Source organism: Gossypium hirsutum, chromosome A02 (assembly GCF_007990345.1).
Source record: "Gossypium hirsutum isolate 1008001.06 chromosome A02, Gossypium_hirsutum_v2.1, whole genome shotgun sequence".
Taxonomy (NCBI): Eukaryota; Viridiplantae; Streptophyta; class Magnoliopsida; order Malvales; family Malvaceae; genus Gossypium; species Gossypium hirsutum.
The window spans coordinates 108113194-108130200 of NC_053425.1; the positions used below are offsets into that span (position 1 = coordinate 108113194).

Below are 17007 nucleotides of genomic sequence, written 5' to 3' on the forward strand. Positions count from 1 at the left end.
CCACTGAGAGAACCTAGTACAATCGAAGTTTATAAAATAGTCAATCTAAAACATTTATTTTTTTTAGAAGAAAATTTAGTCTATATTCAAACAAGTTGGTGAGTTATAAACAAAACGTTTAAGTTTAACTTTCCTAAGTAACCATGACTTCTTTAATAAAAGTTTAGTTAATTTTTCATGTATTTATTATTCACAATTTTTATTTTTAATTTGGTACCAAAAAAGTAATTTTTACTTGGTTTTAATAAAACTATATTTCATACATTAGTCAAATAAAAACCAATTTTTAAATCCTAATTACAAGTCTCATGCCACAACATAAATAAAATAGTACAATTCCAAAATAATAGATATCATAAAAATAAGCCTAATAATACTTTCATAAAAATGAAATGTTTTTGAGCCCTCTGTATGTTGCGTCTACATCCTAACCTGGTGAGTTATCTGTAAATATGGAAATAAAAGGAGGAGTGAGCTATGAAGCTCAGTGTGAGTTCTCTCATAATGAAACCAATGCAAACAAGACAAGTCATGCAAAATATCAAATTATAGAATAAATCACAATTAATTAGTAATACAGAATATTGATAATTCAGATAAACTCATCAATCCTGTGCTAAAAAGGGGAAGAAGTGACGTTTTAACCATTTGAGCTTCTATCTCTAAACTTTAAATTATATAGATTTTTTATAGTTATTTTTGGCACCTTTTTTACTGAAAAAATTATGTTAATATCGAATATTTGATATTTAATTGGGTGAATTTTGTTTATATTGAGAAAATGGGCATGATTTAGTAAAGTATGCAAATTTATGCTTCTATGTATTAAAATTTTGCATAATTATAATTATTTTATGTTACATAATAATTTACTTTATTTAATTGTTGCAGTGGGACCATGGAATACTTCATATTTCGTTGTAACTAAAGTTATCTATAGGTCAAGCTGGTTCGCCCGAAAAATGGAAGAGTTTGAGCAAAAATATAAGTAAAAAAATGGGATTGGACAAAAAAATAAGACTAATTTAGAAAACGGGTCGAGCCTCAAGTAAGTTTTTTTTAGCCAAGGCCTTGCCTGACTTGGCTCAAATTTGCAAAAAAAAAAACTTGTTGTTTTGCTGTTATTTTTTTCATAGTTTTGTTGCTATTTTCCACTTTTTGCCGTTGTTTTGTTATCATTTCACAATTATGTTATTACTATTTTGTTGTTAATATTTGAATATTTTGTAACACTTGCTTTATTGTAAATTTTGCTATTAATTTAGAACCATTTGCTTATTAAGTTGCATTTATCTTAGTGTTATTTAAGTATAAAGACTTTTTAAATTTTTTTTTTAAAATTGTTGGTAAACATTTATTTTAATATTTTTAGTGTATTGTATTTTGTTTAAAAAATTATATGATTTTTTTTTAAATTAATATGGTTGAACTGGGTCGAGCTCGAGTTTTAGCATTTTTGTTCAGACTAGACTTGTGCAATAATTTAGGGCTATATTTTGGGCCAAACCCGAGCCTATCAATTGAGCCTAAAATTTTGTTAGGGCCCAACCCGAACAATGGACAACTTTAGTTGTAATATAAATATTTCAATTAGCTTGTCACATTTACGGATAAGCCGCTTTAAATTTTGATAATTTTATGTTGATTCTCTGCTCAACGTTCGTACACCGTGGCACGTTAAAAAAAAACCTTTTCATATTTGATTGAGAAAATAAATACACTATCCATGATTTAATTATTAAAACAAAATGAAAAGGATGTGAATATAGAGAAATATTTTATTCAATTACTTGACTTAAATAACTTAATTATAACGTAAATAACAAATTTCCTAATAAAATTATTTAGAAATATTTTGGGATGAATTATAATTTGGTAACTTTTTAGACTATATGGTTATATGAAACAATAAAACATGAAAGATAATACTCAAAGTAATATATAATACAATACGAAAACAATAAGAAAAAAAGAAAAAATACATGCAAAAAGTTATATTTCAAATTTTTTAGAATTGATATAGTATATAAAAATTTAAATAAGCTTGTAAAAAAAACTAGCAAAAGTATATTTAAACAAATTAAAAATCCAATTTCCTAAAAAAAAATATTTATTTTTATATATAATATGGAAAAATTATAGATTATATAGATAGAAAATGGGATGTAAGTAAAAAATTGTTTAACGGCCAATAGAAAACAAATTCATTTCCATTTTTTGCCGCTGCCGTCCATGCTTCAAAAATCAAATAAATGTATTTGTTATACATCATTCATACTAGAAAAAGCTCCAATTATTCAAAGATATTTTATACATCACCAAATGGAACCAAAAGCATGCAAACAATACAATTATTCAAAGATATTTATCCATTACCCAAATGGATAGATTTGTTATACATACCTCCACCTTGCTAAGAGGTCGTCTATAATGAAACTCCTCCAATTGAAAGCTAAATGCATAGAAATAGAACATATAATAATAAATTTTGTATTTATTTTATTTTTCTTTAATAAAATATTAAAATATATCTTCTGATATTTCATTATAAATATTTTAATTAATTATATAATCAATTTAGATTATTTATTATTTTAATTAAAATCTATGCATATAATAAAAAATTCAATTTATTTGATATTTATACAATTAATAATTAATTAAATTTTATTAAAATTACATATTAAATAATTATTTTACTAATGAATTTTAATATTATTCATGTGATATTTATTTTTATAATTTAATACTAATTTTATGATAAAAATGTCTTTAATTATCATATAGAATTTTTTTAAAGTTATAGGAAAATAAATTTCATATATTTATTCTGTAGAAAATAATAAATTCATTTTTTATTTAATATATAAACTCGGTGTTTCTGAAAAGTTAAACTAAAAATTTTATGAAAAACAAAAAATAAAATAATGGACTAAAATGTAAATAACCATTTTGATTGAACTGTATTTTTTCGGAGTTGTTGATCATGTATAAAACACCAATTTACTCAAATAAAAGAGTAAAGTTAAAAGGACTAATTTAAATAAAAACGTAAAGGTCAAGCATTAGTTATTATACTTTATATATAAAATATCAAAATAAACATTTAATTATAAAATTAATTGAGCCTTACCTTGATCGATTTTGACATTGTTATCAATGCAGGAAGATATGATTCGAGTGTGCTAAAATACGTTTATCCTACCATTTAAGGGTTGTGGAGGAGTTTAATTGTAGGATTATTTTGCTGTGGAGGAGTTTAATTGTAGGATTATTTTGCTCTTTCATCTAACATATAAAGATGGATTTGTCCATATTTTCAATAGGAGTTAAAATGGAATGCAATCTCTACAATATTTTTACCATTTTAGTTTATTTTCTAATGAAACATTAAAGTAGAAATAACATGTATTAAATGCATAAAAGACGCCACTGTTTAGGATAGAGCTTGGAGTTTGGCATCAGAATTGGAGGATAGATAGTCATAATAAGTCGTAAAGATAACGATACGTCGCAGATTTCAAGCAAATGTAATTAGCTAGGTAGCAATAACAAGCTTACAACTCCAAAATAATTGGGTACTTTGAGAACAACTACCAATTTAATCAACTCACTAACCATAGGAACGCAGTCGACCAGAGCGTAAGTGAAATTGAGGCTAACCCGTATGTCCACAGCATTATCACAGAGCATTCGCTCTCTCCGGCTCTAAATAATTGGGTAATTGTGCCTGCATGTGGTTGCACACTAATTATCCTCTTAATAATATATTCGTTCAAAATTAATTTTGTATTACTTATATAGATCAAATCAACTCCAGCCAATTGAACTGATCTGCTTCCCTACCTACCTATATTCATTGCTGGTGGAAGTGCGTAGTGTAGCAGAAGAATGAACTGATATAATGGATCGGAGTGCACCAAACCAAACCGGACTGCAGTCTTTATGATGACAATGCCCAACAAGGGGAGCAAAACATACCGAACAGCAATTACTCCAATTACCAGTGACATGCAAATACCAGCTGGTCCTTTCAAACCTGATCAGTATCACTCAAAAATTCAAGTTAAATTGGGACCAGTCCTACAAACAGACTAACATGCATATATGCGGGTCGATTGGTACGAATATGGATATGGTTGACCAACACAATACAACTATAATATATCATCATGTGATCGAACTACCACTTGCCTCTTAGAAGGTTTCCTCCCACTATCAGGGTCACGATCGGGATGGCTGCATCCCTGCAAATCAAACGTTCAAAGCGAAAAAGAAGGGAGTGAGTTAAGGTCGAGAAATGAAATTTAAGTGGGAAAAAATTCTGCATTTAGAGATTGACAGCATCAAAATACAAATCAAACAAGACAAGGTTTTTCTACAAGCTTGACAAGACTGACATTTTTCATAATGATGATGTAATATAATCAGCTTAGTAAATGATGGAAGTTATAGATAACGCATACCCCAACAGCAAAGCAGAGTCTTGAACCACATGGAAGGGAGCGTTACCACTAATTATTAGATTTCGAATTTGGGGAACTAGACCTATAGTGAACCCAATAAACTGCGCAAGGAAACAACAACGCCAGGAAGTCAGCGAGTCACAAGATTCCTTCACATGATATATCAAGGAAATAGTAAATCATTGTATACATCAAATATAATACTATTTTTCCCATACAACTAAGTATATATATGATGGCCAATATGCATCAAATCAAATTAAAGTTGTTCAGCTAAGGAAAGCGTTAGTCATCATAGCTATTTACAGGTGACTCCAAACCAAGAAAGTTGCTATCTTATATTTACCTCCTTGCTAGATTCAATCAACAACTTGTCAACCTTTTCTCCATGTTCCGGATCTAATGAAACAAAGTAGTCCCTAGCTAGCTAGAGCCATGAATTGCATGGACTAGAATCGGATATATAGGAGAATATCTTACTTGAGTAATATTTATGTTTGTTATATTAGTTGCAACTAGAAAGAACAGGCGATTACAGAAAATATACTGGAACTAATAAAGCGTTCAATAAGATACCGCAGCAGTAGTTGAAGGTGCAAATATAGCCTTCAAATTGAGTTTTCGAGAAATTATCCTTAAATACTGCCAGATCTTGTCGAAATCCGATACCTGCAACAAAATATTACAAGAAATCAAATTGTGATCCAGATAGATAAAAATGAAACTCCTCAACTGACAACGTACAGCACGGGAGATCTTCCAGATATTAAATGAACAGAGTGCCGTAGTCTGTCATGTCGTAGGATTTCAAATTCGACTCTCTTTCAGTGCCGTGCAGTGCATGAATAGGTATTGCATGAATGTTTTGGTACAAGATTATACATCCGAATGTAAAAGATTCGGTACCTTCAAATAGCATCACTTTCAAATTTCTAGCATGCATTCTGGTAATGGTATCAACAGTTGTTCCTAATTCTCTTTTACTGGTTTATCAAGAAAAGAATAATATCATAGTTGATGGTCAAGTTCATGGTGTAAACAACATGCATGGTTATGCATTCTCTGTTTTTTCTATCACATATTTCGGTTAATTTTATCCCCATTCCGTGATTTTTCTAGCACATATATACATGTCAATGCATGTATGTATTCCGCATCCACACTCGTCACTTGTCATATCTTGAAAAATAGATTTCAAACATGGTTGGGTGGTAAGAGAACATTGTAATTGGTTTCATGAACAGATTACGTAGGATTTGATATCATTATCAGTGACTATATATATATGGAGAATGATGAGCCAAAAAAGAAAAAGAAAAAAAGCATCTTAACGATAGAAACGGATAACGCTAGAGAATATAAAGATAGATAGATAGATAGATAGATAGACAGATAGATAGATAGGAGCTAGCAAGTAACCTTGACAGTTCCCTTTGATTTGGCGCATGAAAACGACAATTCATGTGTACACACAGAGATGGAGCAATTTTTAGAAGGAAGAAGAGGTTCGGTGTAATTCTGTTGATCAGGTAAGGTTGGCGATGGCATGCCTCCTGTGCCAGTAGACTTCATAACTCTAGTTGAATCATCTCCGTTAACTTCTTTGTTGACCTTTGCTGAGGAAACTCGGACAACGTTGTACACGACTGACCACAAGTAAATGGCTCCAATCTGGAAGTATCAGAAAGAACTAATATAAAAAGAAATAAAGGAACTTAATAAATTGGTGTTTCTTTCTATTAATTTCTAGCGGTAGTCTGGTGGTGGAATTGGGAGCAGTGAGACATCAGTAAGGTAGGCACACCGCACATGCACGCCAATTAACTACTCAGTTCCAGCACGCAGATAACTGCTGTTTGAGACAATTAATGGCTTTGGCTATGGCCGAATTAACAAAAGCAAGTAATAAAAGCAGATAATTAGATATAGATAAATGAAGGGTAAACTATCAAAATAGTCACTTTTATTTTCCTCAGGTTACATTTTAGTCGTTTATGTTTGAAATATTACGTTTTAGTCACTTATGTTATTGTGTTATAACATTTTAGTCACTGATCATTCATTTCCGTTAATGGTGTAACAGTAAACTAACATGACACATTAAATCATCATTTCAAACGAAAATTTTAGGTTAAATTAAACAATTGGTCTCTAATAAATTAAACAATCGGTCTCTAATTCTTTTTCATTTTGAACAATTTAATTTTTTTTTTACATGAAAAGAGATAGAGAAGAGAGGAAAATAGAGTAAGAAGTAAAAGAGAATGGAAAATAAAGAAAAAAAAAGGAAAGTTAAAAGCGCATAAAAGAAAAAAAATGCTCAAAATGAAAAAATGTGGGGATAACTTGTATAATTTAATCTAAAATTTTTGTTCGAAATGATAGTTTAATGTGCTACTTCAGCTTACTGTTATACCGTTAATAGCAATTAATGGCTCAGTAACTAAAATATTACAACACATTAACGAAAGTGACTAGAACGTAACGTTTTAAACATAAGTGATTAAAATGTAACTTGAGGGAAAAAACAGTGACTATTTTGGTAGTTTACCCATAAATGAATAATCATTATACCGCCATGGAAAGTGAAGCATAAGCCGTTCCATACGTATGGCAAATGTCAGGAGCTCCAAAGGGACTGCCTTTCTCCCTACAGATTGCTGGAACGACAATTAAGGGCAAGTGTCCCACGTTTCCTGTTCAATTTAAAATTAACCCAAAATGTAACTACTAGGGTTTATGTGAAGGAAGTAAAATTAATAATAGAACGTGATTCAGGTCTAATTGTGCATGGAAGGTATAAATTAATGTGTCTAATAACTGATTCTGAAGCGTTGTTTTTCCCTGAATTCTCCCTCCAGTGTCATCTGTGCAGTGTGAAAAAAAGGCGATACTAACAAAAACAACCTAAGATAAAACCGACACATGATTTCTGTAGGAAACCCATGCACACGACGCCTTGGCCATTACATATTTGTCAATCAGTTTAGAGTGTCAGTCAGCTTCAACATGTATATCTAAAATCAAGTAGATAATATATATATATGCTGTTTGTATGACTTTGTATGTATATTACATACCTGCTGCACAGCAACTCAGAATAAGACCTCTTAGATGTTGAGGAGCTTTTGTAATTTTTACTAGTAACCATCCAATTGCTGTGCCAATAATAAATGTAAGCAGGATATTGAATGGCATGAACCACCTGCGCTTTACAAATTGAATCGGAAGAAGAAAAATTATCCAACACCGGAAGCAAATAGTTACTACCCTATAAATAAATATAGATGTACTCACAACAATACAATGCTCTCAAAGGTAACCGTTTTGGCCAAGCTGCTAGAGACCAATGCAGGATTAAACACGAAAAAAACAACCTGATCATCGAAGACAAAAGCGTGGTTCTTGGTTTTAAAGTTCCTCAGATTAACAAATCATTTTGAACTTTTCCCATCACATATTCGGTGACAAATCTTACACATACAACGGAAATCTTAAAGCAAATACATTTTCACTTACATTATTCAGTTGCTTCCTTGCACTCTCCCCCATAACATCTACACGATCCAAGGCAAGAAATGAACCAAGTGCTGTCAGCATGAGCACCTTCATAATTGGCATAGAAGCAACGACAAACAAATCTAGAATCCTCATCGTATCGACTCTTCTAAATTTTTCAAAAACAAGCCACTACTCCTGCTCAAGGATGAAAATTTTAATTTACTTAAATTATGCTACATGAAAATTTTAATTTACTTAAATTATGCTACATGTAAATTTGCACACCTAAACAAAGCCTTATACATAATTAAGCAAACCGGGAAAGGATCCTACAATAAAATAACCCTTTTTTTTTCCTCTAAGGGGGCGCTTGCATCACAAGTGTGGCCCTTTCTAGCCCATTAACCGAAGTGGTCATTTACCCTAACAATGCACATTCAATGTAACAACTAAGCTAAGCCCATGAGGCACCCCCACCATCTTTTGGAGCTAGGATACTACTTGTACTTTTCTTGATTTACATGAGGGTACCTCGAGGTATCCCTGAGACCTAGACCTTAATGAATTGTTAATTGTATATGTTCTCAGGATCACAGTCAGTAATGCACATCGATCTAATATTAGAAATTATGGCGGTAGACACACACCTCTGAGGCTTTAACACAAGAGTTAAAGTTTTTTTTTTCTTTTGTAATAGAATAGGAATACTGTAACCCTTGTTCTTATCACCAACATCCATTGAAAAGTACAAGAGAAGCAGAGATAAGTGGTCATAGTTAAATGCTGCTCTGAATTTATCTATATTGGACCAAAATTTGTGAAATGCCTCGTACCGATTGATATAATGTGGCCGTAAACAGATGGAAAAGTGGATAATGCAAGAAGAAAAGCGCGAATTCCACCCACCACACCTTTCTTCTTCACCCCCCCATTGTTTTATGGGAGACAATAAGAGGCTTGGGGATGAAGAAACAATATTTAAAAAGAAGAAATAACGGGTGGACTTTGGAATGAAAATAAAATTAACAAGTTTGAAGGTGAAGTGGTGAACAGAGCGGGGCTGGAGGGTGTATTTAGCATAGTATAGACAAATATTTGCCGACCTTTTGAAGCATTTATATTGGCTTAAGCTGCTTAAACATGAAAGTATCGGATTCAGAGCGACAGTAAGTGGGTTGATAAAACATTTTTGGATGATTTGAATAAGTTAGAATCAGAAACAAGAAACGATAAAGTAGGTAAGAGGGAAAGAGAAAGGAGTTACCAGTTGGTGTGGCCCAGTGGGCAGTGGCACAAGTATGAAGCATATCAGAAACAAGAAACGATAAAGTAGGTAAGAGGGAAAGAGAAAGGAGTTACCAGTTGGTGTGGCCCAGTGGGCAGTGGCACAAGTATGAAGCATCTTCTTACAGTACATTCAGGTGTCCATGTCCCTGACTTTGGACCAACCATCCAAAATCTTAACAAACCAAAGCAATGCAATATTTTATCTTCATCGATCCTTCCCGTTCTAAGAGATTCAAGCCCTCCTTCCTGTTACCTTCCTTGTGTTTTAACTTTTTAACTTTGCCTCGTACTGCTACTGCTCTCCTCCTCTCTGGTCCACAATTGCTCACCAGCTAGCCACCTCCTTCCAGTTTCACGGAACAAAACCAACAATGAGGTATATAGGTTCAAAAAACACTTCCTCACCATTATTGGTATTTTAAGTTAATTAAGTTAACTGATCATATTTTATACTTGATTTGAAAATTTTCAGAACCAGTATAAAGTGGGATGAAATTTAAGTAGAGTTAAAATAAATAAAATTATTTGAGTTAAATTAAAAAAATTTAAAATTTGTCGAATTAAAATAAGTATAAATAATTTCATATTCTTTAGAAAAATTATTTTAGAAAATTTAGAAAAATTTTAGAATTTTAACTTTATATTGTTTATAATTTTTTAATTTTTATATTTCTTCAAAAAAATATAAATTTTGAAATTTTTATAAAAAATTTTGAATTTTAAAAATTATTTTGAATTTCTTTTTATAATTTTTGTTGAGAGAGATCAATTTGTTTATTTTTAAAATTAACAAGAATTAAATGAGATTTATATCAATCTATTATTCAAATTATTTTAGTTATTCAAATTATAAAATTAAACTCGACTAAAACTTAAAACTCGAATTATATTTAAGTTGACTTAAATAACTCAATTCGATTAACTTCAAATTAAATTTTTTAAATAAAATCGAATTTTACGCACACTTATTCTTCACCTCCACATGTCAGATATATCATGTTCAGCTTGTATTGTTGCAACTCCATTATAGATCTTTTGTAGAATCACCATATTCATATTGTTGTGTCCGCTTTCTTTCATTATAAAAATGGAAGTTCTCATTCACGTTTAAACCATGGTTCACCCTCGTCACAAAAAAATTAAAATAAAATATAATCTCAATTACATTATAAACCAACATGAAAACATCAGTCCCAATTTCATGGTCCGAAAAAAAATTGAATAAACTACATCATGGTCACTTTAAACTAGAATTTGTATTAGGTTACTTTAAATTTTTTTAAAAATTTAGTTACTTTAAATAAGATAATCGTGAGAAATAATCACTATTGTTAAAATTTTCACTATTAGTAAAAAGTAAATTTAATCAATTAAATTTTGCTAAATTATTTTTTAAATCAAAAGTAACCCAGAAAAAAAATTATATCCTTTTAAAGATAAATTACTTATATTTTTTTATATAGATTACCTCTTGTTATAGATATACCGTGGTTACTTGTCCATTACAATCAAACACATAGGAGCGTCATGTCAATTTGACAATGGAATTTTGTCAATGAGGGGTTAATCCTATTCTCAACAGACGTCTCAAATTCCGTGACTCAGAGGCCCCTAAGATCATAATATCTGTATCTCATATAATGGAAACTATAAAGAGGGCTTCAACTAAATGACGACACAAGTGAAACTACACTACTTTGAAAACGAGAATAAACACTACATGGACGGACGCACAAATAAGCCACTGGCTTTCAATCATCCACACCTTACCCCCACTACTCAGCTTTGCTCAAATGGAACACGTACAAACAACTGTCCATGAAGGGTTACAACCGCTGATGTCTGATGTGGATCAATCCTCGAGGGCAAGTTGACAACCTAACACCACAAAGAAAAAAAAAAAAGAAAACCCTTAAAATGAGGCAAATAAACAAATAAAGTGAAAGCAGATGTGCAGACATGAAACATTTAGGTGCTAGCTTCCGTTTCGGCAGCTACTTCTAACAAAAATTCTAAAGTAACAATGGTAAAATAACAAAAACTTAGGTGCTGGTTTGATGCAAGTTACAATGGTGGACTAACAGCAGTAATGAATTAGTGCATTGTGGCCACTATAAAATTTGAGTTCAATAAAGAATTTGGAAAAAAAGTTCTAGATTGTCCCTAACCTAACATTTGCTATAATAGCAGCTTTGAGTCTGACTGGTCATATAAATGAACATAGTGATTGATTTCTTAAATGGCACTTTAGAAGCTGAACATATAATCAAATTATTTCAAATAAAAGCTTAATTAATGAAATAAAGATACCTATGCAGATGAATCAAAATAAAATAGCTGTCGGGAAGTTTGAAAGGTCATTGTATTAGAGGCATTTCAAGTTTAATCAATTTTGATGAATACTAGACTGAACAAGCAGACAGGAAACAAGGATACCTTAAAAATGTTCTTTTATATGAAATAAATGGTATCAATCAACTTTAAAGTCTTTTCATTCATATAATTATTATTTAGAGAAAATTCAGTATCAAGGATGTGAAACTAAAAGAAGAGAACAAAACATTGCATGCTGATGTATTCATGATAATGAAAATCTAGATAACGATGCAAAGGAAAGTTTATTCAGTCAGTAAAGCAATTGTAACAATATTCTTAGAATACGTTATTTTCTTTTAGCTTCTTGAACACACCTTTTTGAATGGTGTGACACCCCAAGGATTATCTGGATGCTCAGGTTCACCGCTTATTACCAGGCGTCCTGCAGGATCAGATTGAACACGCACCTGAAATTGCAAGATAACCACATAAGAACTTCCTTAGGCAGTGCAGAAATTTAGCATTAGCTTCATTGCCTAGAAAATGGTATTAGCTACTACCATGAAATATAAGTCCCAAAGCAGCACCATCACATTCACATGCTCCATAAAGCCAAATGCTTAGTAAAGCTGCATTTTAAGGCCAATCTTTGAATGGCGATTGTTTCAATGCAAGACATTTTTGTGTAGAATTGGTTCATATCATGTGCACAAGAAGAAAATGAAAATTACATAGTTTTACGAGTTTGTTCACTGACCTCCTCACGAAGAAGGCCTGGAACTAAAGCATAGACCTCAAAACAATCTTTCTGCATAACCAAAACAAGTTAAACTTTTAAAAAACCAGAAACCATACCACTTCTGGAGACCAGGGGCATAGAAACTTACAGTTTTCTGCACATTGATCTTAACCCAATCTGCTGGGGATCCAATATCAACCACTGCTGTCTCCACACTAGCCAATTAAGAAATATAATCAACATGTTGCATTCAAAGAAGCTACACAAAATTGTTTCACCTCAAACAATTGTTAATGCCCGTGGTAGAAAGTAAAAACCCATAAAACATAACATGGATCTTAACTGTGCCTTCAATACTTTAGTACATGAAGCCTTGACAGCACAGTCCAAATACGACGGTTTCTTGCGTTTAAGCAGGCCTGCATTAATATGCAAGAATCCAGCTTTAAAACAGCCAGAAAGAAAAATCAGTTTAAAGGACTTAAATGATATACCCAGGCTTTTAAGCTGTTTCTCACGCTTTTGTTGAGAAATAAAATTCTTATCCTACAAGAAAAAGATAAATTGCAATATATATCATCAAAAGATTACACATGAAAACGCACAGAAATAGAAGCACAGCTCTTCTTTTCATCTTTTTCCGACTATAAGGATAAATAGGGTGGGTGTGGGTGTGTGTGTGTGTGTGGGGGGGGGGGGGTTTGGATTACTCACCACATTTTCATACACACCTTAGTTATTGGTTCACAGACTTCACCATTACGAAAATGACGTGAGTGCCAACCCCTCATAGCACGTGCTGCTGCATCCCTTCGTGCTCTACCAGACCCTGAAGCCTAATTACAAAGAGCACCAAAAAGATTGTTGAAAGGAATACTTAAGAAAGATAAACCTCATAAAACTTATTCTAAATGGGGATGCAGTTTGTAATAAATTTTGGATAGCATAGAATATCACCATACAAATTTCACATATAGTTACCACAATCTAAATTCTTTATTTTTAATGAAATAATAATATGAAGGTGAAAGAAAGTTCATGTTACCTGATTCTCAACATCCATATACTCTGATTGAGATGACAAGATTGTTCATATTACCTGATTATCAACATTCATAGCCTCTGATTGCGATGAAATAGGTATATTAAGCTCACCCCCACGAGTCTTATGCCTTTCATAATCAAGGAGTGCCTGAACAAGCATTAAAACAAGGCATAGACCTGTCTAAATTATATGAAGGGAACAAGGCTTAAAACTCAATCCTGCATAGAATATATGTGAGTCACAAAGTAAATTATGATGTCACAAAGCTGCTCATAACATGGCATACCATGCCAAGATATGTCACCAAAAAGGCCCTCCATTCGATTTGCCAGTAATGGAGCAGGAAGATACTGAAAGGAAGTTCCTGCCTCCCCCCCCCCTTTTTTTCTTTTATTCCATATAACATGATTTGCATAGTACAGAGAGCAGTATAGCTAAAGGTGTAGACCCATTAGGGAACGTAAACAAACAAAAGATGAGAAGTAAAACTGTTTGCCCAAGCATGCATGATTTGCAATGTAAATACCTTCTCATAGAAACCACGAAATGTCCATGAAACAGTAGTACAGGTCCTGCATAAATGGAAACAGAAAAGATATAAATATTGATACTCGGGGTTAGGTTGGGGGGAAGGGGGAGAACTCAATATAGCAAATTCAACATCTTCACTACTTAATGAGCAATATTTTTAAGAACTACAGTTCATAAATGATTTTATAAGTAATTGATTTAACCACATTATCAATCTCTTAAATACGGATATTTACACAAGACTAAAAATAACTTTTCATCTTGCCCCTTACTTTGGGGGCTTGAAAGATTCTCCAACTTGCCGCCACAATTTACATGAAGTTACCTATCCAAAGGCAAAAAGTTGTTTAATCCACATTTGCAACAGAAAAATAATACGTAAGAAGAGTTAAATTTATAGAGTGTTGTTACCTAAGAAGTCCACAGTTCCGCACAACAAACAGTTGCATGATATACATAGCATACAGTTTAAGAGAAGTTCTTTAAAAATGAGCATGTGCATGCATGTGTGCATGTGAGTGAGTGTGTCTGTGTTTGCGTGTGTATATGTGAGCGAGTGCGTGTGTGTGCATGTGAGTGAGTGCATGTGTGTGGGTGTGGGTGGGTAGGTGCATTTGCGTGTGTGTTCGCGCGTGTGTTTCCCAAGAGGACTGAGTTCAGAATGAATATTTTGTACAATAAACCATGCTGAATTTTGTATGCACTTTCCTGATCTAAGTTCTCAAAAAAGTATGGCTTATATAAGTAGAAATGTAGCATTTGCCAATGACTCATCTAATATAAACAAAGACCTTGCATAACTTGCAAGAGAACAATTCTCTGGAGTAGAATTTAACCCACATAAAATAGCAAAAAGAAGATTTTGGACTAAGATTCCACTGAAACAGCAAATTGTCAAAACAATATGTACCTTCCAAACAGTTTGTATACAAAATGCTAAACAAGATCCAAATATAAAAGAAATTTGCTGGAGGAAATGAATTGGAGCCAAGACTGAATATTTCAAGCACAAGGTAAATTAAAATTATTCCACTTGAGTCTAATCATAGCGCATTCCTTAACTTGGCACCCTAAAACCATATACAATTCATTGAAGTAAAATGGTACACAGCATGTTAAATTTATAAATTTAAAAGTAAATCAAGGCAAAACACACATACCTTGTCATAGCCACCCAATTTAGTAACAGCTCTCCACAACCTTATCCCCATAAAGGTGTATAAATGTCAGTCGAATAGAAACTTCCCAACATATCGCAATTGCAAAATGAAAACAGTAATGCAATTACCAATAAACTTACTTAAGGCAATTCAGCCCTTCCCCATAAAATTTAGGAGGCTTAAATTCCATGCCTCTCTCTTTGAAGAAAATTTCCAGTTGCTTCATGAAGACTGATTGCTCCTCTTCTGTTCCTGACTCATTGCCATCGGAAAAATGAATGTCATCCAAAAAAAATGAGAGCTCAGAATTGTTGTTCCCATTAACAGGGGTTGTAGGCAACTCCGTTTTATTATCCCCATTCTTCAAATCTTCCACTTTCTCCTTCAGTAGTTCCATATCAGAAAATAATGGAGAAGGGGTAAGTGGCTCAGGTTCATCAAGGCAAGTTGGTATGGGGTTACAATCATAATTCGTTTTGCTTTGAGTTAATGCAGAAGAAGTTTCAGTTTTGGCATTTTCTGTGAGTTTAGGAGGTGAGACAGAAGAGGTTTCGGTTTTGACATCAGTTGTAGCTTCAGCAGCCTGAATATGATCGGAGGTAGAATCAGTGTGGGTCTTGAAATGAAAAATAAAAGACGATTCAGATTTCACATTGCTTGTGGTTTCTATATCAGGCTTCAGTGACGATTGATCATTGGATACACGAAGTAAGCACGTTGAGTGGTGAGCTGGAGTAGAATGTGGTTGTATGTTGCTATCAGCATTGGCATGCCCTGTGTGATAGGTTATGGAGTTAGCCGCCATGGGCACGGGGGAAGGGGAGGGGGAAGGAGAGGAAGGATGTTGCTGAAGCGGTGGACTAACAGGACGATCTCCATCGTTCAAGTTAGAAGCACCTAATACTGGAACAACTAGTTCGCGCTCCTTGTTTTCATTTTCCTTGGTGTCAGTTATCTCGAATTCCATTAATGAAAGGTTGAAAACTCCTCCTACACATCCATATATTATTTAGATTTCTTTTCCTTTTCTTTTTTTATAAACATGAAGAAAGGACAAAATAGTTGTGAATTAACAACTGAGCAGTCCTCTTTCTCAAGGAAGCGAATCAGTAAATTAGAAAACCACAACATCCAGATGAGGTAAAGGAAGAAAGGTAAGAAGATGAAAGCGAATGGGAAATCAGAATGACAGCTAAAATGAAAGGGGAAAAGAAGAAGGCCCCAAGTTTAGCAGGTAGGTTAGAATCTCTTAAAATTTAACAAAAGTATGAGCCGGAAAAAAAGTCCCCAAAACAAAGAACAATCTTTACAATTTTATTGCAATGGCATAAAGATAATGCAAATATTAAATAGAAAAAGTGCAACGAAGAAGAAAGAATGACTTGCCTGCTCCGTAGCTTCCTTAGGAAAATGACGATGAAGAAGGAATCTTGAATCCAAATCTAATTAAACCCTAATTATCTTGTGTATCCACAGAGAGCAACACAACAAAACAGAATCTGAGAATCCCTTCTTTAATTTTTATTGACCACAGCTACTAGTACTGGAGTTATCTTAAAACCAATTCCCATAAGTACTTCTCAATACTAATACTAATCGATCCCAACGATCGGGTGGAAGCGAGGGGAAATAAATTAAGCTCTTATGCCAATCAATCTCAAGAATCTAAAAATCAGGTGGAAGTAAATTTAGTAATTGAGTATTTTAAAACTCAAATTGATAATTATATTTGAAAGAAATTTTTAAAATTGAATTTGATAATTGAAAGATTAGAAATTTTTAGAGAAATTTTAAAGTTATGCATTGAGGCGTTTTGAAGTTATGAAGTCGTGGCTAAGAATATAAAATATAAAAAAAATAATATTATATTAAGAATATAATAATTTTTAAAGAGTGTATATATTGAAAATTTATATATTAAGTATAAAATACATAAAACAAAGGCCAACAAATATGTAGAGA

At 32.6% G+C, this 17007-nt stretch overlaps 2 protein-coding genes across 14 annotated transcripts; both read right to left on the bottom strand.

Moving 5' to 3' along the window:
* Positions 1 to 304: 304 nt before the first annotated feature.
* On the bottom strand, positions 305 to 9603 carry LOC107939575 (protein PIN-LIKES 3). 8 transcript variants are annotated; one of them, XM_041081717.1, is made up of 12 exons: positions 8801 to 9144; positions 7986 to 8162; positions 7764 to 7843; positions 7547 to 7671; positions 7041 to 7162; positions 5886 to 6137; positions 5043 to 5135; positions 4467 to 4567; positions 4195 to 4247; positions 3851 to 4039; positions 3619 to 3730; positions 305 to 444 (listed from the first exon to the last, which is right to left on the bottom strand). In XM_041081717.1, coding segments are annotated over exons 2-12 (1263 nt in total). In that variant the 5' UTR covers positions 8121 to 8162; positions 8801 to 9144; the 3' UTR covers positions 305 to 443. The 8 variants fall into 8 exon arrangements, with proteins under 8 accessions (XP_040937651.1, XP_040937642.1, XP_040937655.1 ...); XM_041081708.1 differs by lacking the exons at positions 305 to 444; positions 8801 to 9144 and adding an exon at positions 9327 to 9603 and having other exon boundaries at positions 3417 to 3730; XM_041081721.1 differs by lacking the exon at positions 305 to 444 and having other exon boundaries at positions 3417 to 3730; positions 7986 to 8023; positions 8801 to 9142.
* A 1079-nt stretch (positions 9604 to 10682) lies between these two features.
* LOC107939604 (AT-rich interactive domain-containing protein 6) lies at positions 10683 to 16986 on the bottom strand. Of its 6 annotated transcripts, none has more exons than XM_016872947.2 (13): positions 16432 to 16986; positions 15186 to 16035; positions 15046 to 15085; positions 14158 to 14210; positions 13881 to 13926; positions 13409 to 13501; positions 13041 to 13145; positions 12804 to 12855; positions 12653 to 12728; positions 12458 to 12524; positions 12328 to 12378; positions 11945 to 12037; positions 10683 to 11132 (listed from the first exon to the last, which is right to left on the bottom strand). In XM_016872947.2, the coding sequence occupies exons 2-13, from the start codon at positions 16010 to 16012 to the stop codon at positions 11034 to 11036; spliced, it is 1602 nt and encodes a 533-aa protein (XP_016728436.1). In that variant the 5' UTR covers positions 16013 to 16035; positions 16432 to 16986; the 3' UTR covers positions 10683 to 11033. The 6 variants fall into 6 exon arrangements, 4 of the variants coding, with proteins under 4 accessions (XP_016728436.1, XP_040937663.1, XP_040937664.1 ...); XM_041081729.1 differs by lacking the exon at positions 10683 to 11132 and adding an exon at positions 12131 to 12199 and having other exon boundaries at positions 11943 to 12037; positions 12302 to 12378; positions 16432 to 16857; XR_001695191.2 differs by lacking the exon at positions 10683 to 11132 and adding an exon at positions 12131 to 12199 and having other exon boundaries at positions 11946 to 12037; positions 16432 to 16856.
* Positions 16987 to 17007: the final 21 nt, after the last annotated feature.

What these genes read in the sequence shown, in the direction of transcription:
- LOC107939604 (XM_016872947.2), bottom strand. Translation starts at nt 16,012, where the DNA reads ATGGAATTCGAGATAACTGACACCAAGGAAAATGAAAACAAGGAGCGC. An exon ending in GAAGGGCTGAATTGCCTTAA is followed by an intron (nt 15,086 to 15,185) that starts GTAAGTTTATTG and finishes TATGGGGATAAG; the next exon opens with GTTGTGGAGAGCTGTTACTA. An exon ending in GAATCTTTCAAGCCCCCAAA is followed by an intron (nt 13,927 to 14,157) that starts GTAAGGGGCAAG and finishes CCATTTATGCAG; the next exon opens with GACCTGTACTACTGTTTCAT.
- LOC107939575 (XM_041081708.1), bottom strand. Translation starts at nt 8,120, where the DNA reads ATGAGGATTCTAGATTTGTTTGTCGTTGCTTCTATGCCAATTATGAAG. An exon ending in TTTGAGAGCATTGTATTGTT is followed by an intron (nt 7,672 to 7,763) that starts GTGAGTACATCT and finishes TGTAAAGCGCAG; the next exon opens with GTGGTTCATGCCATTCAATA. An exon ending in GACTCTGCTTTGCTGTTGGG is followed by an intron (nt 4,248 to 4,466) that starts GTATGCGTTATC and finishes TTTGATTTGCAG; the next exon opens with GGATGCAGCCATCCCGATCG.